Source organism: Agelaius tricolor, unplaced genomic scaffold (genome assembly GCF_023055355.1).
Source record: "Agelaius tricolor isolate 1412-34295 unplaced genomic scaffold, bAgeTri1.0.p SCAF_9, whole genome shotgun sequence".
In the NCBI taxonomy this organism is placed as follows: domain Eukaryota; kingdom Metazoa; phylum Chordata; class Aves; order Passeriformes; family Icteridae; genus Agelaius; species Agelaius tricolor.
Genome location: NW_027269269.1, coordinates 19,895,804 through 19,916,894, shown reverse-complemented (window position 1 = coordinate 19,916,894; position 21,091 = coordinate 19,895,804). Strand labels below are relative to the sequence as shown.

The 21,091-nt window shown below is 49.1% G+C and overlaps 2 protein-coding genes across 2 annotated transcripts; one reads left to right on the top strand and one right to left on the bottom strand.

Annotated features, from left to right (window-relative positions):
- The first annotated feature begins 1,028 nt into the window (after window positions 1–1,028).
- LOC139593174 (homeobox protein NANOG-like) lies at window positions 1,029–6,777 on the top strand. Its single transcript, XM_071433873.1, has 4 exons — window positions 1,029–1,203; window positions 4,310–4,584; window positions 5,906–5,995; window positions 6,415–6,777. Exons 1-4 carry the CDS (start codon window positions 1,029–1,031, stop codon window positions 6,775–6,777), a joined length of 903 nt encoding a protein of 300 aa, XP_071289974.1.
- A 6,071-nt stretch (window positions 6,778–12,848) lies between these two features.
- LOC139593173 (homeobox protein NANOG-like) lies at window positions 12,849–15,304 on the bottom strand. The gene is made up of 4 exons (XM_071433872.1): window positions 15,109–15,304; window positions 14,535–14,809; window positions 13,663–13,752; window positions 12,849–13,271 (listed from the first exon to the last, which is right to left on the bottom strand). The coding sequence occupies exons 1-4, from the start codon at window positions 15,302–15,304 to the stop codon at window positions 12,849–12,851; spliced, it is 984 nt and encodes a 327-aa protein (XP_071289973.1).
- Window positions 15,305–21,091: the final 5,787 nt, after the last annotated feature.

The window sequence follows — 21,091 nt, the reverse complement described above, 5'->3', positions numbered from 1 at the left end:
AAATAAAAGGATGTGCTTTGCCATGGGCAAGCAAATCTGTTAGCTGTGGACCTTACATACACTAGATCTTTTCCTAGCTCCACAATGAAAATGCCTCTGCTGGTTGTCCCCCTGGAGACCAGCCAGCTGAGATTTCTGAGCCTGCTCTGCAAAGTGAGATCTGGTGTTGGATGTGACTTGCCCAGTGTTTCTGAGTTTGCTCTGGCACAGGCTTGTTGAAGATGGGCCAAACACATTTTCAGCTGGTTCCCTCGAAGGCCTGTATGAAGGAAATTCCTTCTCAGTTAAAAAATGAGAGAAAAGAAGAAGAAGAAAAGTATGTTCTAGTCCCCAGCTGTAATTCTTACTCATTTCCCTCCCCTCTCCCATCTCTGACATCTGCATCAAGAGTATGGGAGGTGCTGCCAGGTCAGTAGGGGGTGTCTGTGGGTCCTGGGGAGGTGTCAGTGTCACACAAGCCACAAAGCAAAGGTCTCAGAACCCTCCCCACAAGCCCAGGGCAGGGTGTGGGTTTAGCCGGCAGGGTCCGGAGCAGCTCAGCACCAGATTCAGCTGCTGTGCCCTCGCCGTGGTGGAGACGGGCCGGGATGTGCTCTCCCAATGCAGGGAACATCTGTCTTGTACGGGACATCCGCGCTCAGGGCATTCTGAGCCGCGACAAGCCCAGCAGAGCCCACAGAAGCAAGGGGAGGAGTTGTCCCGGGGCTCTGGGTCAGACCCTTCTCAGGTGTGACTGAGGAACCTGCAGAATGGGAAGAATTCAGAGGGGACATATTTGAGCCCTGATGCCATTCCGAGCGCCGCTTTCCCTCCCCCCTGCCCCGTCCCCACCCCACCGATCGGCCTCTTTACCATGACAAAGAGCCCGGAGGAGCGGGCCGTGGTGGATATTGCGGTCCGGGGCAGGCAATGGCCGGCTATAAAGGCCTGTCTGCGCTTCGGGGCCGCCTCAGCTCGGTGGTGGGACCTGCCCCCAGGTGGAGGTGACAGCTGGCGTGAGGGGAGATCCGCCCCTACGGCCGCTGCCCATGTGCGCGCACTTGGCGCTGCCGCCGTGCCCCGCGTACCCCGGCGGGGCTGCCCGGGGCCCCCTGGAGCTCTGCTGGAGCGCGGCGGGGGCCGCAGCACAGGCCCCCACAGCGGCCGGGCCCGCCGGACACGCCGGGCACTCTCCGCAGGCTGCGGGCAGGAGGCACACGGCAGGTAAGGCCTTGCAGCTACATCCTGGAGGTGACCCCCAGGGTAACTCTGCTCCCAGGTCAGGCTCAAATGACTTTGAGCGGATTTTTCTCTTTCCCTGCCTTGGTTTTCTAGTGCGTGACCCGGGCAAAGTGCGCTGTGGTGGGCAAGGAGGAGGGGTGACCTTGGCCAGTCACACCACTCTTCCATGCTACTTTTCTTGGGTGGTTGCCAGCTGGTTTCCTAAACCTCAAAAGAGCCGGAAAGAGTGGAGGCACTGTCAGGTCTGTTCTCCAGGCTGAAGGGCAGAGTGACAACTTGGTCTTATGGAAATTCATGGTTCTTGGTGCGGGGATGTCTGGGCCTCCTTTTAGTTAAATGCTGTCATTTGTGCCATCGAGAGAAAGAGATCCTGGAGATACTTCTTGTGGCATCCCTCATCCTCTTACAAACTCCTTGCATCCTTTATGCACTTATTAATCACGAGCCAAGGCCTGCTCTGAATCACTGGGTGCTGGAAGATCTGCTCCTTTAAATCTCGCATTGTTACACTGCTTCTTTCATTTTGCCATTTTCGTCTATTTCCCTCTTATTTCTGTGCTCTGGTTGCTTTGCCTTTCCCTTTTTAACCAAAAAGTCCCAGGCGTCACCAGAGTGACATTTTCTGTTCCTGCCATTCCTCTCCCAGTCCAGTGAGGGGCAATAGAAGAGCTGATAAGAGCAGGTTTTCGCCCAGCCCCACATTATGGTCAGCAGGGCAGCACCCTAGCAAGGTAAAAGGGTGGGAAGAGAGCCGGGTTTTGGGGTGCCACTTTCCAGCTGTCAGTTGCTGTGGGAAGCTCCAGCCTCAGGCAGAGTGCCTATGGCTACTCACATGTGGCTACCTGCCATGTAGCCTCTCTGCATGCTGCCTGCCCAACAAAGGCAGCTGGCAGATGGACTCTGTGTGCCCCTGTTGGGTTTGGTACATAGACTTTAACCCCATCTTCAAATGCCCTCATGCCTCTCTCAGAGAGAGACCCGTTGCAGAAGTCAAAGCTTACAGATGTCAAGGCCTTGTGGGAGTGGGTCTGTTACAGGTTTTCATGTTCGTATTTGTTGCACTGGGGTTTGTGTTTCTTGCTTCCTCTCTCCTTTCCTCTCTTCTCATGGGAGAAGGAGCACTTTTGTCCTGAGCTCAAGCTGCACACGATACATTTCATTGGGCTTTGGGATGACAGGTCAAGCAGCAGCCTGGGGGAGCTTTAGTTCTACAGTGTCTCGCTGTGGTTCCTGTCTAACAGGAGACTTTCCTGTTTTCCAGGCCTATGTTCCCAGCATACTCATTTCTTCCCTATCAGGTTTTTACTGCACAGTCTGCAGGATCCAAGCATCCTGTGATACCACATGAAGTTTTAGCTTTCCATGCAGCCAGGTCACTGATGTTCAGCTTCCTCAAGGCTCTGCAGTCTAACCCCATGCACATAACACTACAGGCCCTTGCACCTCTTCTGCTGACAGCCTTTTCCTGCTTGCAGACAGAATCCCTTTGCAGTCCTCATGGCCCCACTCCCCAGTGCTGGAAACCTGCCCCACTACACCCCTGGCTGCTCACCCAGCCCCTGCTCTGGGTGCTGTCATCTCCTAGGGACAGCAAATGGCCCAGAGCAGGCAAGCCTTGAGTGGCAGGCACCACAGAGACGGGCATGCCTCTGTCAGGAGAGTTACAAGGGGCACACTACCACAGATGTGGCCACCTTTCTGAGGTCCAACAGGACTCCGAGGCTTTTCAGTGATTGCTTAGTAGACTCTCAGCTTAGGACAGAAGAAGGAAAGGTTTTGTAGGATGGGTGGGAAGCCCATTCCTCCGGGGGACATCAGTGCTTTGCTCTGGACATGTGTTCTGGTGATTGAGGAGAGTGTCTCAGTGTCACAGCTCTCAGGGTGACTGTTAAGGAGTTTGGGAGACATTGGTTGGGCTCAGTAGTCAGAAGGTGTGTACTGAAATGGCACTGCCCCATTCACTGCACTTCCAGTAGGAGGAGAGGGGATGGACCATGCAGGACAGTTTGCAGAGGAGTAGCTGGAGGAGGGAGGGATGGGCAGATTCATCATTGTAGTTAGGGGAAAGAGGAGTGACTGGTATCACAGCCCTTCAGTCAGGTTGGCCTGAGGGGGTCTCAGCCTCTCTCAGACCCCAGTAATCTGGCATGTGACACATTTTCTTATTCCTGCAGCCTGAATGACTTTGCATCTTGGCAGGTTTTGTCTTCACTAGAAGCCCAGATTGTTCAGGAAACTTTTCCCTTAGGTCTTTATCTCAACTTTGCCATCAACAGAGATCCCTTAAGACACACACCAGGACAAATTAGAAGGGGCTTGAATGCCTTCCTCTGCACTCTTGAATTTTGTCCCCTATGTCCCTGGTACAGGATTACTGCCTCCTTTCACCTGTTTCACATACCCACCTTTCCTCTCCCTCTCCTTTTCCGTGTGACATTCCTTTCCTTCATTCTTCTCTCACCAAAAGCCCCTCTCAGACAAATAGCTCCTTCCACCTATAGTGTCTCCAGCAGTGGCATGGTCTGTGGTGGGAGACAAAGGCAAACTGGACTGAGCCAATATCCATTGCCTGATGTTCTCCACCTGCTGCCCTCACTGTGAGCACTGGCTGCTCTGCCCCACTGTACACCCTGGTCAGAGGCTGTTTTGTCTCTATTGAGTGCCTTGGTATTGCTGGGCAGGCAGTTCTGGGGAGCCCAGCCAGCAACCCAGAGCTATGCTTGCAGTCATGACAAGGCCTTTTTACACCACAATCAGACTGAAATATTACTGAGGCCATCTGGAGGAGGAGAGTTCTCTGTGAACCAATGTGCACCACGCTTTTGCGCCGCTCCCTGCCCTGACTTTTCTGCCTGGCAGAAGGGAGTCATGAAGATCCCGGGGGGAATGAGCTGGGAAGCTGCTCGCTCTCAGTGTACTTGTCTGTGCTCACAGCTCTGTGAAGAAAGGAGGGCCACACAAGCCTTTGCTTCTAAAAAGCTCCTGTCTGGTAGGCAAGGAGCTCTATAGCAGGCAGGGAGCATGCTCATACCCTTACAGCTAAACATTTTGTCTCTTAGACCTTTTCTTATTTTCTTTTTATTTATAGAAGTGTCCCCAGCTTCATCCAGTTCTGGGAATTTCAGCCAATTCACACCAGATTCAGCCACCAGTCCACATTCCTCATCCTCATCCCCACAGCCTTCAGCTAAGTCTCAAAAGGGCAGAGAATATGGTGTGGAGGGGATCAGGAAGACCAAGAGCCGGACAGCTTTCTCCAAGGAGCAGCTGCTAACCCTGCACCAGCGCTTCCAGAGCCAGAAGTACCTCAGCCCCCAGCAGATCCGGGAGCTGGCTGTTGCCCTGGGGCTCACCTACAAGCAGGTGAACACAGAGACTTTGACCCACAGTGTATCAATCTCACAGTGGCTGAGTGGTCACTTAAGGGAGTGCCAGGATGGAAAGATGAGTGCCCAGCAGGGACTGAGGCAAAGGTGCCAGCTAACAGTTGCTCTCCTGCTTATTCATGCCCAGACATCAGAAGCAGTTTTGCAGATAGAGGGGTCAGTGGCACCTCATTTGGGCCTCCCAAGTCGGGGGTCAGTCAAGGGTTCTGTTACCAACACCCGTAGTAGAATTGCAAACCCAGTGATGAATATGTTGTTCACCACAAACAGTCTCTACCCTGGGCTTTGCAGCACTTCACAGATTTTTTTCATGCGCTGTGAACTTCTCAGAAATCCTGGCATGCATCTGTTCTCTGAATCACAGGGCTGCTGCAACATGCTGAAAGCTCTTGCTAGTGTCTCCTGGGTCTTATCTTGTCCAGTATCTAATAATGCTCCAGACTCAGCTCTGCCTGGCTGCTTGACATGTGCTCCCTCCTCCCCATGGGTGCTGCTAGGTTCACACATCACTGCCCTTTAGGGTCTCTGCTGATCTCCAGGTAGGTTGTGTGTAGTGAAATGATGCTGCCTCCAATGTTGCCTTCCTAAAGCAGGGGGGGCTGGGCAATGGGGCACAAGAGCTCGCAGTTACAAGTCCAAAATCTTGCTGAAATTTGAATCCCAGAGCTGGGCATGGTGGCCGGGGTGCCCTGGGACTAACAAAGCTATATGTGCATTTTAAGTGCACACACTGAACTGGTTCTGTCAGGAGCAAGTCAGGTGGGACAGTCTGCCCTTTGCTTCAATCCACATCCCTGCAAAGGCTGCTTTCACAGTGCAGACACAGCCCGGGGGGAAATGGCCCAGGAATTCGCCCCAGCACGGAGCTTTGAATTTGGGAACTGCTGGGGACAAGGAGCAAGTCTGTCCCTTCTCTGTTAGCAAACATGCAGAAACAGCGTCTTAGAAGTTTGCCTGTAGTGCAGGGGGCTTGTAGAGGTGTCGGTAAATCTGATTTACACCAGTCATTCACGTCCATGTTCAGAATGAATTCATTCGTCCCAGCTATCACTGTCTCTTGACCCCGAGCCACCCCCTCCCCCCTCACACAGTTGCACTAGCCACCTGCTGAGGCTGCTAGACAGACCTCTCCCCGTGGCAACACCCCCACAGGAGTTCCTAAAGGCTTTTATCTGCTGCTGCCCATGTATCTCTGCCATCTGGTCACTCCCTCTGGTTCTTCCTGCTTGTGAATTTGGTTACATTTGTTTTTCCCTCTCCTTTGCTGACATTTTCTTTGCTTTCCCTTCCCCTCCCAGGTGAAGACTTGGTTCCAGAACCGGAGGATGAAGCTGAAAAGGTGCCAGAAGCAGAGCCTGTGGAGCGAACGGGCTCAGTGTCTCACTCAAGTAAGAACACAGCACATGGCTCATCATGGCTCTTCTTTTTGGCAGATCAGTCCCCTATTTCCTCCATGGGGGCAACTGAAGCATACGAGTGTGAGCGTACCTGGCCTTCTGGTTTGCTCAGCACAGAGGCACAGACTGGGCACCACACCATGTGTACTGGTGGTAGCCCAGCAGTGGGCTGGCTATACCACAGAAATGTTTCCAGGGAAAAGCTGTTTTCCTCTTATGTATATATGAATGTATATATGATTGTGTATCCCCCCCTGAACTATGGGAACGGACATAGTTCTTGCCCTCCATGCCATTGCTGCTGGTCAATAGACAATATGAAATGTGAAGAGACAGAGCCCCAGTACATGTCAGGTCTATGGACACCAATGGAGAAGCTCTGTGTTCTGACTCTTTACCTTCCCTTTCAGAGTGGCTTCCAGAGCGGAACTTACCTGGACGTGCACCCCAAATTCCACCAGGGCTACCCCATCACCGCAGCTGGCAACGTGCAAACCATGCCTGCCCCCTGTCAGCACTATGGAGCAGGGCAGAACGCTTACACAATCCTGACCAGCGAGGATGGAGGAGTCTTTGGCAAAGGCGGGGGGACCTGCAGTGTCCAGCAGACAGTGGGCTTCATTGCTCAGCACAAAGTAGACTTTTACCACAGCTATCCTGGCAGTGTGGAATATCCAGGCTCCAAGACAGGGGATGGCTGTAATTTTCACCACTCAGCCACCATGGGGGCTCCTTTTCCAACTGCTGCCAGCCATCATCTTTATCATTCCTAAGCACTGTGGATGTGGGGTACTTGGGCAGCCAGGAATCAAATCTTATTCCCATCTTTCCCTTTGTTATTCGTGTGCTGGCCACCTCAGGGACGCCTTGTAGCTAAAACCTGTTTTGGCATCCAGATGTGTGCCTGCAGACATGCAGCTGTGCAGAGACCTAAACGTGTTTGCCCAGGTACACTCACACAGAGCCCTTCGTTTCTGTGCCCGTGCATGTGCACACACACATTCCTTGATTGGCACTGACAACCAAGCTCCCTTATAGCAAAGCCCAAGATCTGTCTACACAGCTTATGCCCTGGATCTTCTTAATTATGAATTGTGTAACTTGTCTAAAGCAAGGATTCCTTTGGGAATCTCATTTCTATGTAGTACTGTACAGTTGTGTGTACATAGCACATGAAGCCAGGAGCTGTATGGAGAGGTGCTGGTCACTTACTGTTAATTTAAGTTGGAGAAGTTATTGCCACATGCCAGTTATCCATTTGAAGTGTAAACCATCAGTTCTGTATATCAGCCATGAGGTGAAGTGATGAAGTGTCTAGTGAAGGGAGTTGTGACAAGTAGCTTGCAGAAAGGCTGGTAAGATGATCTTATAAGCCCTTCCTTCTAGTCTGTATCTTTCTGTGCCTCCCCCTGAGAAAGCCTAACGGTGCATTCAATTTGGCAAATAAAAAAGAGTACTTTTTAAGATGCATTATGTATTTTTATATATCTCTTTTTTCCCACTGCAACAGAGCATTGCAATATAAAAACCAGATGGAGCATAAATAGCCATAGCAACTGTATGCCAATGTTATTTGATACTGAAACTATAAACAGAAGTTTTTCTGTGTTATTAGTGGATCAGCTTCATGGCTCTTGGCAATGCCAGATATCTCGAGTCGGAAAAACAGGTGAGTAACTGTCACCCACCTTAAGAATTTTCCATATCCAGCAGTAGTGAATAGGGGGACTGTCATGGAGGTACTATAATTTCTAAACTTGTCTATGTAAGTGTCTAAGTACCTAAAACCAGATGTGTGTAGCAAAGTATATGCAATAACAGGCCTCCAGTTCCCTGAGTCACACATTTTCTATCACTTTGATGATGACAACGAATTTCTCTTAATGCAATGAAGTAGCTGCCATGGTTAAAAAAAAAAAAAAACAGCATAAAATGAAGGCAGTGATTTCTGTGACTGGAGTAATAAGAGGCATGGACTTCTATTGGCAAAGCTGATTTATGTCCCTGTGCCTCACAGCTGTTTGTTCCCTCTCCCATTCCCTCACACAGACACTCTGACTCTACTGTGAACTGTATGGTGTGCTGACTTTGGTTGTGTTCGTTAATTTTCTTCACAGTATCTGGCATGGGGCTGTGTTTTGGATTTGTGCTGAGAATGGAGTTGATAATGCAGAGATGTTTTCATTATTGTTGAGCAGGAATTGCACAGTGTCAAGGCCTTTTCTGCTTCTCATTATCTCCCTGACAGCAAGAAGGCCAGGGTGCACAAGGAGTTAGGAGACACAGCTGGGAAGACTGACCCCAGCTGACCAAATGGATATTCCATACCATATGGCATTGGGGTCAGTGTAGAAAACTGGGGGGAGGAAGAGGGGGACATCCAGAGTGATGGCATTTGTCTTTCTAAGGAATCATTACACAGGATGGGGCTCTGTTGTCCTGGAGGTGGCCTGCCTATGGGAAGGGGGTGAATGAATTCCTTGTTTTGCTTTGTTTGTGTGTGCGGCTTTTACTTTACCTATTAAATGGTTTTTATCTCAATCCACGAGTTTTCTCGCTTTTAGTCTTCTGATTCTCTTCCCCATCCAGTGATGGGGTGTGATCAAGTTGAGTTGCTGCATGGTGCTCATTTACGGCCTGGCATTGAACCACAACACGTGGCCGGCATGATCTGGTAAAGATAAAGCCTTTTGGATGGTGAGTCACGTAGTCTCTGCACAGCCCCCGCCTTCTCCTCTTGCAACCATCAAGTCGCTAAGGATGGGCAAGACTGTTCTTGAAACCAGGGGTGGGGAACAATTAAGTCCTCTGAAAAGGTGCTGGCTAGCATTGGAGGGTGGACAATAGCGGCAATTATCAAGGCTCTCACACCAGAATGAAGATATTTTTCAGTTCTTCTCAAGCCAACAGTTCTGTTTACTTACCTGAATATAACCTAAAACCTTTCCATGCCAACCCATCAAAGGCCGCTGTAGGTGAAAAAAGTTGAGCTAGCAGCACGTCCTCACTACTAATTCTCTGGAAAAGGAGCCACATGTCATGCCCTGCTCCTTCAGAGATGCCGGATTTTGCTGTGGAGGCTCTGGGACTGGCTTGCAGAAAGCTGTTGTCTGTAAGAGCAACAGCTGTGATCTCCCTGCTATTGACCTTCAGCAAACAGTACCAAATCTTGTGGTTTCCTCAGAGACACAATTTTTCAGAGGTAACATCCAAAGATAGACCTTATTGTCACAGGTGGTTTTGGAGTCCAAAAGCCTGCAGCAATTCCAAACAGGCAAGTAAGCAGCTCCCAGGAAGGGAGATCACTGATGTCTGCTGTATCAGGAGCTGCATTCCCAATGTTCTGTGTAAAAACAGCAGGAATGTAGCTACTGTTAGAGGGAGGCCCTCAGCCCCAGCCAGCCAGAGGGACACTGGGGACTTAGTTTCTTTTCTGGTCTTTCTCTAGTATCTAAGCTATAACTTTCCTGGATCTTAGGGCTCCCCCAAAGCAGACGTCCCAGTGTTGTAATTTGTAAAAGATTTAATGGCCTGGACACTCTCCAGCTGCTAGACAGCAGATGGACTTTTGTCAAGTATGAGAAATTAATTCTAGCTTGGTTATGAAAGAGATTCTCAGATATGACCCAAGGGTACTCTTCAAAACTTTGGACAGCAGGAAGACTACATGACCCTCACAGGTTGGAAAATACTTGGGATTGTGGTTTCTTGGGGTTTTTGTTATGATTTGGTTATTTGATGTTGGGGTTTTTTAAATTTAGTTTGGTTTTTTTTTCCTTTTATTTTAATATCCAAGTGCAATGATTTAGAATAATTCATGCCTCATGACTATTCAGTATCAGCCAATATGCTGCTGCCCTCTGATGACAGGCCAGGCAAGAGAGATGTGGCAATGCTTGACTGAAAATTTCCAAAACCCTGCTAGCTCAGCGCTCAGGTCACGTGGTGTTGTTAGATAGCTAAATATGCTTACGTATGCCTCTAGGGAAGAGCCTATTAACGCAAAGATCATTACTTTTATCTGCACTGGGGAGACAACTGGGGCTTGAGAGACAACTGGGGCTGTGAGCCCTTGCTCCTGGATCACTCAGAAGAAAGATGTAGCTTGTAAAACCCCTGCAGGCCACACTGACATGAAAAGCAAGGAATGAGGTTGTTTCCACTGCTCTTGGTATTTTCCCTGTGGGATAGCTGGAACCCAGTGAACTACAGAATAAAATCCTGGTCTGCATAATCTCTACCAGACCAAATTTCTTCTGTTTAGGTGGAGTTCTCTGCATCACCGGAACTACAGTTGCAGCTTTTTTGTCACTGCAGATATTGTAAATGAGGAGTGTATTCCCACAAGCTGTAATGCATATGAAGAGCTCCAAATCATCTTACAGCTTAATCCTAAAAAGATTTCCTAGCAAAGCAAATGTTTGCAGTGTGCAGAAGTCACTGTTACACAGCAGTCACGGGAAGCAGCAGTCCTAACAGAGGTGTAATGCATCCTAGCAGAAAGAGCTTTTGCAGGCATGCTTTTTCTTCCTCTAAGGAACTAACACCAACACTTCTGCAAGGATGAGGCTGGAGGCACCTGCATCTCCACCCATTTCAATTACCTGTGCAGTTGTTTCACATGTTGATGTGATTCAGGCACATGAAGGCAACAGATCACCAGCTCTGAGGAAAGACAGTCCTGATTTTTAATTCCACAGGCTCTAGAAACACTTCCTGGGCAACTGTGAGTCCTTTCCAGCCCACCTTCCAAAACTCTAAGAACAGCTGCTCCACACGCTCCCTCCAGCTACATGTGTTTGCCAAACCTGCACACAATCCAGGCTGAGCAATCAGGGGAATAACACAGCCATGAGGGAACACTCAATTTCCACAGAACACTCCCACAGTACATGGAGTAACAAACCACAACATGCAGAGCAATCATTTTCAGCCCCAGGGCTGTTTTAGCAACAATATCTGGTTTTGCAGAAAGACATCTGCCAGCAGAGTTCTGGCTATCTCCTTACCTTTGCAGCAGACACGTGGAAACAAAATATACAGAGCAGCACAGGTAAACTGCAGCAGGCATTCTCTGCAACTGTTCTGCAAAGATCTGTATATTACTTCTTTAAAGACTGCATCTTAAAAGAACCCCAAAATCATAAGCTGCTAATTCTAAAGCTGAAAGACAAGGCATAGTATGTATGACTCGTTTAGGTGATTTATATGGTTCACCTTTATTTTTTCCAAGTAAATTGTTGAAATACTTTTGCTAGAAAATCACCCAGAATTCATTCAATGCTACTGGGATATGAATCTCCCATCCAGATGAGAAAGGAGCTCTTGTTCTGTAATACAGAAAACGGTGTGAACCTTTTCCCCTTCTCCCGGGCCAGTTTAACCTTTTTCTCCTGTTTTAAGGTTGGCAGTCTAAACACATCAGTGACTCATTCTTTTGTCCTCTACACAAGCTCAAGCCTCTGCTCCTCTCTCCTTCCTGTACCTGCTGTACCTTGCCTCAGGAGCAGAGGAGTGCAGCGTTGCAACAGGAAAAGAGGGGATATGCCTTTGCACCCACACAAACAGGTTCTGTTCGGCAAAGGACCTGCAGCAGTCTGAGCCCGAGCAGTCAGCTGCCAGTTTAGCTAATTGTGCTCGGTGGGAGTACCCATTGAATTACCCCTTTCGGACAGCTGTGTAGTGTACTTTAAAGAACGTGGGATTAAACCTAAAGACAATTTCTGCTAGTCGGGAGTATGACTAAATAGCAACTTGGTTCTGGTTTTGTTGCAGTGCCAGAGGCAGAAGATTTAGTTACCTAGTCGCAGACTTCTGTTGCCATTTGAGGTCACCACAAGAACCCCAACAGAGCTGCATAATTAGATGGGATTCCAGACCTCCAGTTGTGACCTTCTGGAGCACCAGCAGGAGGCCCACACAATCTCCAGGACACTTTCTTTTGCTCCATCCTTTTTCAATACTTTCTTTTGAAGCACTGCTGCTCAGGGGCTAATAGAAGCACGTTACAGGGCTGCACATCACTTTAAGCCAGCAGCTTGTCCAGTCGCCTGGCCCTAGAGCCTCCCCCGCCCTCCTTGCAGTAGGTTGCACACCTGCCTATTAAAAACAGGCTGATAGACCTCTGTGGCTTGCTCTTTTTAAACAATTACTTGATCCCACCTCTGAGAGAAACACGGTGGGGTTATTTTTCCCCTCCCTTTCCTCAGTACTGCAGGTCTAACCTGTGTAGCACAATCACTCTCGTAGCCAGCTGTTCAAATGCAAGCTGTTGACAGCATCACAATATTAAAATAAAGTAATTTATTTTCAAGTCAAACAACTTTGTAAGAACATTAAGAACATTGAACATTTAGCAGAAAAACCAATAAAACACAACATGAATATAACATAAAACATGCTCGGTAACACTGCAAAAAACAAACTTCATAACAAATTATTCAGCAACAACAAACATTCACCTCCTTTGCAGTGGAAGCTCTGCTGCAAGACACACGGGGCAAGGATCAGAGATCACCTGCTAGAGAGGCAGCAAAGAAGGTGAGACTTGAACAACAAACAGACCTTAGCAACCTTTGCTGTTCATAGCTGGAACATTGCACACTGGCCTCAATAAATGAGGTTCAAACTCATCAATACCCAAAGCATCTTTGCCAAGGGTTAGCTATGAACAGACAGGTGCACTTAAATAGGAAACTAACTCCAGGCAGCAGGGTGCTGAGCCCCCCCCCCCCCATTAGATAAAACAGCAGTAGTGGAGGAGGGGCAAGAAAAACAAATAGAACATGACTTCAAAACCCTGTAAATCCCATGGGTGAACAAAAGAGGTGGGAGAAAAAAATACTCAAACCTGAGACTCATACCCACTCTGGGTCCCCATGGGATGCCAAGGTAACTGGCATTGATTCTGTATAGGAGAGCTCGAAAATGGTGTGACAGTGTCAGAAGGGTTCTGGAAGTTGAAGGTGTCTTCAACCTCCACACTGACATAATCTATATTGTCAAAGTAGCTGTGATAGAAGTTCATTTGCTGGCTTAATAAACCCATGGTTTGCTGGGTATTGCAGCTCGTCCCACCTTTTCCAAACAGCCCCTCATCCTCCACAGAGGGGAACGAGTACAGGTTCTGCCCATTTCCGTAAGTCTGTCCACTGCTGTAAGTCTGGTGCACGTTGGACACGGCCTGGAAGTTCCTGCTGGAACCGGCAGGGAAGACCTGGTGGAACGTGGGTGCTATATCCAGGTATGCAGGCTGATGAACCCCATTCTAGGAGACAAAGAAAGTCGTTCAGCAGTGCAGAACCACACCAACGACCCATTCTTTCGGATGGGTCCTCTTTTCTCCTCCAGCCCCCCCCTCCAAGCCGAACAATAGCGCCTTTTTCAGGCCCATTGTCCTCCCAAGAGACCAGTAATGGCAGAGATGACCGGTTAGCAATCTCCAGCTCAACGTGTCCAGGAACAACCACGCTGGGGGGGGGGGGGGGGGAGAGAAGGAAACCATCTTAAAAGAGATGCCATTGTAAGCCCTGTTACGAGGAATACAACTGGCTCGGTAATATTGAGTCCTGTGGCTCGTTTGAATTACCTACCAGGTTGGGCATTCTCCCCGCAGACTGGAGGAGCCGTGACTGGTGGTGATGGGGGGGTTTACTCACCTGTGGTAAATACATCCCTTTATCCATCCACTGGCTCTCCTTTTGGCAACGCTTAAATTTCATCCGTTGATTCTGAAACCATGTTTTCACCTAAAAGTGATGCAGAAATTAATTTTTAGAAATTAATTTTTAAGAGCTTACTATACATCTTTATTTCTGCTACAATCCCATTTCTGACTTCTAATACTGTAAATAATTTCAGCAGTTAACAACGTGCAGCAGATGCAGGTGGCTGTAAAATCACAGAGCTGAGACATGAAAACTAACATTCCTATTCCTTAGATCACCACTGGATCTTTCCCGACTTCAAAAAGCCTGCCTAAAACACAAGGCAACTGCAGGAATCAGGTTGTACAGCACCATCTCACCGCTGTGTCATGGTCAGGGCTCAGGAATGGGTCGCTCCTTTAATCATACACAGGCAGCTGCTAAGACAAGGACCCTTCTTTCCTCTAGGGAGAGCCCACGGTGTCACTCGGACCAGGAAAGGCCTCTTGCCTAGCAGCGCAGGTCTCTTTCTACACTCAGAAACAGCACATATCCATGCAGAGCACTAACCTGACTCTGCACAGCCCTGCTTCGCTGCTCTGCAGGGCCTTTCGAACACCTGCACGCAGTGGGTGGATAGTGCTGGAACCAAACCTAAGATTGAGTCATAGATTTTCACACCCTCTGCTCTCTCATGTAAGAGGTAGCACTTGCAAGATAATGAAAGAAACTCCTCTCTGGGGTCCAAGAAAAACAAAAACCACACACTAAAAAAAAACCCCCAAAAACCAACAAAAAAAAAAACCAAACAAACAAACCCCCCAAAAAACCCCAACCAAACAAACAAAAAAAAACCCCAAAAAAGACAAAAACAAGATGTTCACCTGCTTGTAGGTGAGCTGAAGAGCAGCAGCCAGCTCCCGGATCTGCTGGGGGCTGAGGTACTTCTGGCTCTGGAAGCGCTGGTGCAGGGCTTTCAGCTGCTCCTGCGAGAAGGCTGTGCGGCTCTTGCCCGTCTTCACCACACCCTTGCCTTGCGCCTTGACCTTCTGGAGGGAGGAGTGGGGAGACGGGCTCCCCGCTGCGGTGGGGCTGGTGGCGGAGTCGGGGGTGTGATACTGCGTGAGCGTCCCGGAGCTGGAGGAAGCTGGAGACTCAACTGAGGAGAAAAGACAACTGCGGTGGGCAAAACAACTCAGGGAAGACTCAAAAAACCTTGAAAGTCCAGCTAATCGGGAGAAATTGAGATTGCTGCCCTGGGGACTCGCAGCCGTGGGCAGCGAGGCACGGGTCGCCTCACGGCAGCGGAACCGCTGCGCCCCTGAGGCCCGTCCCGTGTGGGCCGAGTGGCCACGCTGGCGGCCGGCTCCCGCCCGCAGCATCGGCATCGCCTCCCAGCCCCGGGGCTCACGGCCACTGCCAGGCCAGGGCAGCCCGATGGCTCGGTCCGCCACGTACCTGAGGGACTGGGCGTCTTGGCCGCGGGCAGCGGGAGCGCGTCCGGCGCCGGAGCCTCCTCGGTGGGCACGCTGTCCATGCTGCCTGCGGAGAGCCAGTAATAGTCCCCGTACCTGGCCGCGCCCGGGTACGGCACGTATTGTGACGGGGCTAGGTGGGCGCTCATGGCCGGGCCGGGTGCCCCTGCACCAAGCATGAGTCGAGGTGACCGCTGAGACTGCCGGCAGCCCGAGGACATGCGCACCTTTGGGGGGGAGATGCTTTAAGTCCGCCCCAGCCTGGCCTTGGCTGGAGGGTATTGTCATGGCCATTGTCATGTTAAAAGTTGGTTGATTAGGGGGAAGGGACTTCGAGGGCATTCAGGAACCGGGGGAGGGCCGGGCCACCGGGCTGCGCTTGCCAGCTTGGCTAGTGGATGCCACGGCGAGGATGAGTACATCACTCCCTGCTGGGGCGTGGGAAGGAGGTCCCTGCTCGCCCCTCGGGGCAGCAGGCCCGAGCGGAGTCGCCCGGTGAGTTGGACGGAGCTGGGCAGACACCCCCACCCCCAATTTAACAGTTCTCCACCCAAACAGAGAGAATGGCCCCGGAACCCGCCGCGGGCATGAGGAGATTTGTGCGTCTGCATTGCAGATCGCAACCATCATTGCAAAGAGATAAGCCCTGCACCTCGCCGCGAGTGAATCCGGACGGGGGCAGGGGGATGGCCCCTCAGAGCCGTGTCTGTGTGGCGGCGAAGAGGGCTCAAAGAAATCCGGGCTGCTTCTCCCAGCGGCTCGCCCAAGGCTGAGCCAGGCAGTCCGGTTCTGCACATGTTCCAAGCTTCTTTCCCCCGCCATTTAAGACTTATTAGAAAGCAATATTTTAAAACAAAAATTAATTTAAAAAAATAATAAATTGTTGCTCAGCAGGGAGGGATAGGAATCACCGGCTCAAATTCAAACGGAGACAAGAGCACTCCAGCTGTAAAACAGCTTTACAGATCTTAAGGATTTGAAGTTAGGGCCTACGGCCTTCTTGGGAAGAATAAACTGTTTCCCTTGCCACCCTCCTCCCCCAGCTATTACTGCTTACTTTAAGGAAATTAAAAACTTATCGGTAGGATCTCACACCCCGGGAGTTACAAAACCTGGAAAACCACCTGGAAAAAGTACAAGTGAAGGCACGTGACGCACCAAGCAAATTCCCCACCTCCTCCAGCGCAAGGAAACGGGGCACAGGCAGGGGTGTAGCTACTAACCTGCTGCACTGCTAAACGTCTTTAGGACCTGACAGAGAAAGACCTCCCTTGATTTCAATTTATCTCCGCCTCCTATCTTGAGTCCTAATGAGCCCCAGCTGGTCCCCTGAGCCAGCAAGGAAGGGTCCTTGCCGGGCTTACTTTTGATCATCTCCTAATGAATGATCTAGTTTCTCTGAATCCGGACAAGATCAGTCAGGACTATTAGGAATGAGGGAGAAAGAGGATAGAATCTCTTATAATGAAAATTCCGAGCCAGAGCCAGAGCCTGGTTCAGGCCCCAAAGCAAGCCGAGGCAGCCGGGCTGTGGGTTTGGGCAGGTCACTCGCTCGCAGAGCAGATGCACGAGCGGAAAGGGATTTTCCCTCGGCGGCGAAGCCGTCCTGCTGCCCTTGGCGGGGCAGGGAGCCGCCGGTCCCCGTGTCCCCTGCCGGCAGGGCTGCCCCCCCGGGACACGCGTGGTGTCTCTCCGAGCTCGCCAGGAGCAGCCCCTGGCAAGGACGGGAAGTCCCGCGGGGTTTCTGCAAGCCCAGCCCTGGTGTTTGGCGGCCCCGGAGGCTGCGGGAAGCGCCGAGCCGTGCGAGGACACACGGCTGGGCAGGGGGAACCGCGGCAGAGGGATTAGAGTTTTACAGACCGAGTAACACCCCCTCTGCCAGCGAATCCTCCCTCGGAGAGCTGCGTGTGTGTGCTTGGAAAGGCAGCAGGACTGCTCGCAGTCTGCAAGTTTCATACATAGATCAGTTTTTTTGTATATATCAGCTTCTGTCCCAGGGTCAGACCTGCTTTGTAGTGAGCATGCAGCTGATTTAATTCTCCCCCTCCCCCCCCCTTTTTTTTTTTTTTTAGGTCTTTGTTCATATTTTTGTTTTCGCATCCCATTTGCCCTCCATTCCCTTTGTTTTATGCTTTAACCACCAAATCGCTTTTCCACATATCCCCTTCCAGTGAGGATAAATTGCTCCTTCACCCCAACAATAACTCTAATCAGCTTACCAAACATATATTTTTAAATGTAATTGTGAGAGAAATAAGACTTGTGTAAGTGTATAAAACCATACCATCTAAAGTCAGAATTTATTAAGGAAAAGAAATTCACTTTTTTTCCCCCAAATAAATGATACACATGAAAACATTGCAAAGGTAAATCCAGAAGTCATACAGACACAGAGGATGCTATGGGAAACATGATGTGGACATTTGGGAAGATCATGGGGTGATCAGGTTTAGAACATCTGCCTGTGGCACCATCAGCCTTCAGACTGGATATCCTGCCCATGAATCTCTAGAGCTGATGTGCTTTCAAATAATGTTGGGAAAATTTTTAAAATTTTCAAAATTTCAAAATCTCTAGAGATTATATTCTTTTAAAAAGTGTTGGGAATGACTCACAGAGCAGATGCAAGTATCCACTTGTGTTTCTTCTGGAACTGTTTTCAGCTGAATCTGCAACACAGGTCAGATCTAGTCTAATCCTGTTTATCCCATCAGGGCCAAATAGCAGGAACAATTTGGGTTTTCACCCTGGATTGTGTCCCCCTCTCCCTTCGTTGTGTGACTACCCCCTTATTTTTCAGTTCTCAGCTCATTATGCACTCATTATGTACTGAGGAGCATTATTTAGGTGAGTAAGAAGTTGGCTTATTCTTGACACCCATACCCTCACCCACGGGATTGTTTGTAAGGACATCAGCACACATCTTTCCTATCAAGTGTGTGGGACTGAATGCAGCCACCCACTGGGCTGTGGCATGTTCCAACAAACCCTTCTGTAGTGCTTCAGCAGCAGAGACACAAGCTCAGGTCCAAAAGCAGTCTTGACCTCTTTGTCTAAGCACAGTGAGATGGGACAGTGGCTGGAAGGTGTTTCATCCCAGAAGTTCCCCCTACAAGGATCTCCCATTATTCTCAGTAGGGTCCCTACCTACAGAGGGCTGGAGCTCAAGCTTGCTCTGAAGTGATGCAAATACTCCAGTTTACATGGAAGGAGGCTGGGGAAGCGCCAGCTGGCTAATGCTGTAAATCCAGCTCTGGAGCTCATACCACTGGGTCAGAAGTGCTGGGCTTTTCCGACCTCAGAGCATCACTAAACTCATTTTGATCAACAGGATAATGCTGTAGTGGTAGAGGTTGTCTCGAATTTTACATAGATTAGGTGCTCTCCCGCCTCCTGCAGCTGGCTGTAATGTGGGTCGCCTGTGTTTTGGTAGAGGCTGTGAGGTGCCACTGCGTGTCGCTGTGCCATTCTGCCCATGTTGGTGGTGCTCAGCGGGGCAGCAGGGTGCTGGCTCGCTATCACTGAACAGGGAGCCACGGCCAGAGCCCCACTGCCCCTCGGAGGTTTTCCTGGGAACCACCATCCCCTGACAGCGATGTGTGTGCTTGGGGAAGGCAACTGGAAATCCTTGCCTTGTGTTCTGTTGAGCTTGTCTGAGCTTTCGTCCCTAGCAGGCACCTTTAAGTTTATGATTTTATTTCTGAGAAATTTTATTATTTTATTATTTTATTTTTAATTTTTATTTTTATTTTTTAATTTTAATTTTAATTTTAATTTTAATTTTTATTTTTATTTTTATTTTTATTTTTAAATTTTATTTTATTTATTTTTAAAAAATTTATTATATTTGTCTTTAATTTAATTTAATATTATTTTATTCCTTTTATTATATTTTTATTATTTTATTTTTTGTTTTATTTTAATTTTATTTTTAAATGTTAAAAATTTATTTTATTTTTTATTTTTAATTTTTAAAATATTTTATTTTATTTTAAAATATTTTATTTTATTTTATTTTATTTCATTTTATTTTAAATTTTATTTAAAAGTGAACACTACCCAGGTGAGGTGTATGAAAACACTACTGCCCTGCAGACCTCAGTACTTGCCCAGCCCTTGGCTCTGGACAGCCTGTCCCCTGTAGCATGGTCATAGCCTGCAGTCTGGACCAAAGACGACAGATTGTAGAAGGAAAAGAATCAAGAAAGAATAACAAAAATTAGGCCCTCATTCATATTAAAATACAGTTTTCCTTTCTCCCGACTCTTTAGGGGAGCAGGTAGAGAAAAGGACAAATCTCCTCCCTCCCCCTGGCAGCCCAGTCTCTGGATGCCCTGAGAATTGCTGGGTGATGTGGCCCTTTGTCAGCAGTGCAGGGGCAGACTGGCACGGGCCATCCCTGGCACAAGGCCTTGTGCCAGGGATTTTCTTCTCTGAAAAGGCAAGAAAGCTGTGTGTCATAGAGCAGGTGGGAAGCAGGCTAGTGAGAGCATGAGTTTCTAGGCTTTGATAGGTCTGTTCTTTCTTTACCAATCCTTCATCCATGCCTGCCATGCGCGTGATGCCAGAGTGCTGTAGCTGTGAGCACTCATCTCAAGAAGCATCCCCTACCAGTGCCCATCAGCTGGAATATGGAGCAGTCTTGCAAGCAGCTTGGAGCCAGGGTTATGTGAAATCCTGGGGAACATGGATTGGAGATGTGCATATCAGGCAAAAACCTTCCAAGCATCCTCTCTGCTGGAATCCTCCCCGCTCTCTGCCCTTCCTGGTGTGGTTGTTCCTATGGGCTCTGTTAGTAAAAGCAAACAGCACAGACAGAGCTGTCTTCAAATGCTTTCCACCCTAAGGGGGGAATGACAAATCCCATGTTTTGCACTGTACCAAGGCCCCGTGCTTGGCATGAGCCACCTCACCCACTCTCCTCGAAAAGCTGCTCTACATCAAGCACTTGGTCTTTTGTTCTCCAAACACACACCACTCATGAACTTTGAAATTACACAGAACGGTTTTTTTCCCCCCTCTCCTGAGCCTTCTTTGTCTTCCTCATTCTCTAGGGATAGCTTCCTACAAAATGCAGCGCTGCCAGAGCCTTCAGTTCAAGCGGGACACTGAAGCGGTGGCTGAATCTCGTGTTCTCTCGAGTTCACCACGTATTATGGCACCTGCTTTCGTCCACATCTCTCACCTGAGGATGATCCCATGTATGTGCCCATGGTAAATTAATATCAGGACAGAGCTAATGAGGATTATGTGCCAAGTGGGTGGCTGTAATCACACTCCTGCAGGCCATAAGTGGGCATACAGTGTGGAAGTGCTTCTAACTCATCCCACAACCAAATTCTTCCAAGTTAGCACATACTTTTCAGGCAGCTCACTGTGCCAGATCTGTGCTGTGTTTTTTTAAGTCTCAGAAAGTCCCCAAAGGAGCAGATCACCCGTGATGCGAGTCTCTAATTACAGCGAATGCTAGTATTAGGAAAAATGGTGCTCAGTTTTCAAATCTGTCAGGGCTTGAGACAGGGATCCCCCCATTGTCTGGTCCTTGCCCCCACCTATACACCCTCTGCTTTTCTCCAAGACTGGCTCTTGCACATGCATTCTGAGCGATTAGCAAGTGTTAGAGCCTGAGGCTCCCTGGCTGGCACCCGCTCTACATCTGAATGGCAGAGCCGGTAAGCCCAGGGCTGTGGAATGGGATCTGCAAGTGGATGTTGTCTGCGCCGCCTGACGGAAGAAAAAGATTTACCTGCCTTTGTCTGAATATTTAGATGGCCGACTTGGCTGAGATGGAAAGAGAAAGAGACAAAGAAGAGACGAACAGTGAGAGGCTGGAGCTTTCTTAACTGGGTGTCATTTGTCTAGGAATTAAATCCAGTGAAGGGTGGAAAGCGGACAGGGGAACACTGCCGCCATTATTGGTGTAAATGTTAAAATTACCTGTACTTCATCTTTTTTAAATCCATGGA

Bases quoted from the DNA above. Each gene is read 5' to 3' on its own strand.
- LOC139593174 (XM_071433873.1), top strand. From the start codon at position 1,029: ATGTGCGCGCACTTGGCGCTGCCGCCGTGCCCCGCGTACCCCGGCGGG. The intron at 4,585-5,905 runs GTGAACACAGAG...TTCCCCTCCCAG, and splicing joins TGGGGCTCACCTACAAGCAG to GTGAAGACTTGGTTCCAGAA. The intron at 5,996-6,414 runs GTAAGAACACAG...CTTCCCTTTCAG, and splicing joins GGGCTCAGTGTCTCACTCAA to AGTGGCTTCCAGAGCGGAAC.
- LOC139593173 (XM_071433872.1), bottom strand. From the start codon at position 15,304: ATGCTTGGTGCAGGGGCACCCGGCCCGGCCATGAGCGCCCACCTAGCC. The intron at 14,810-15,108 runs GTACGTGGCGGA...TTTTCTCCTCAG, and splicing joins CAAGACGCCCAGTCCCTCAG to TTGAGTCTCCAGCTTCCTCC. The intron at 13,753-14,534 runs GTGAACATCTTG...CATCACTTTTAG, and splicing joins TTCAGCTCACCTACAAGCAG to GTGAAAACATGGTTTCAGAA.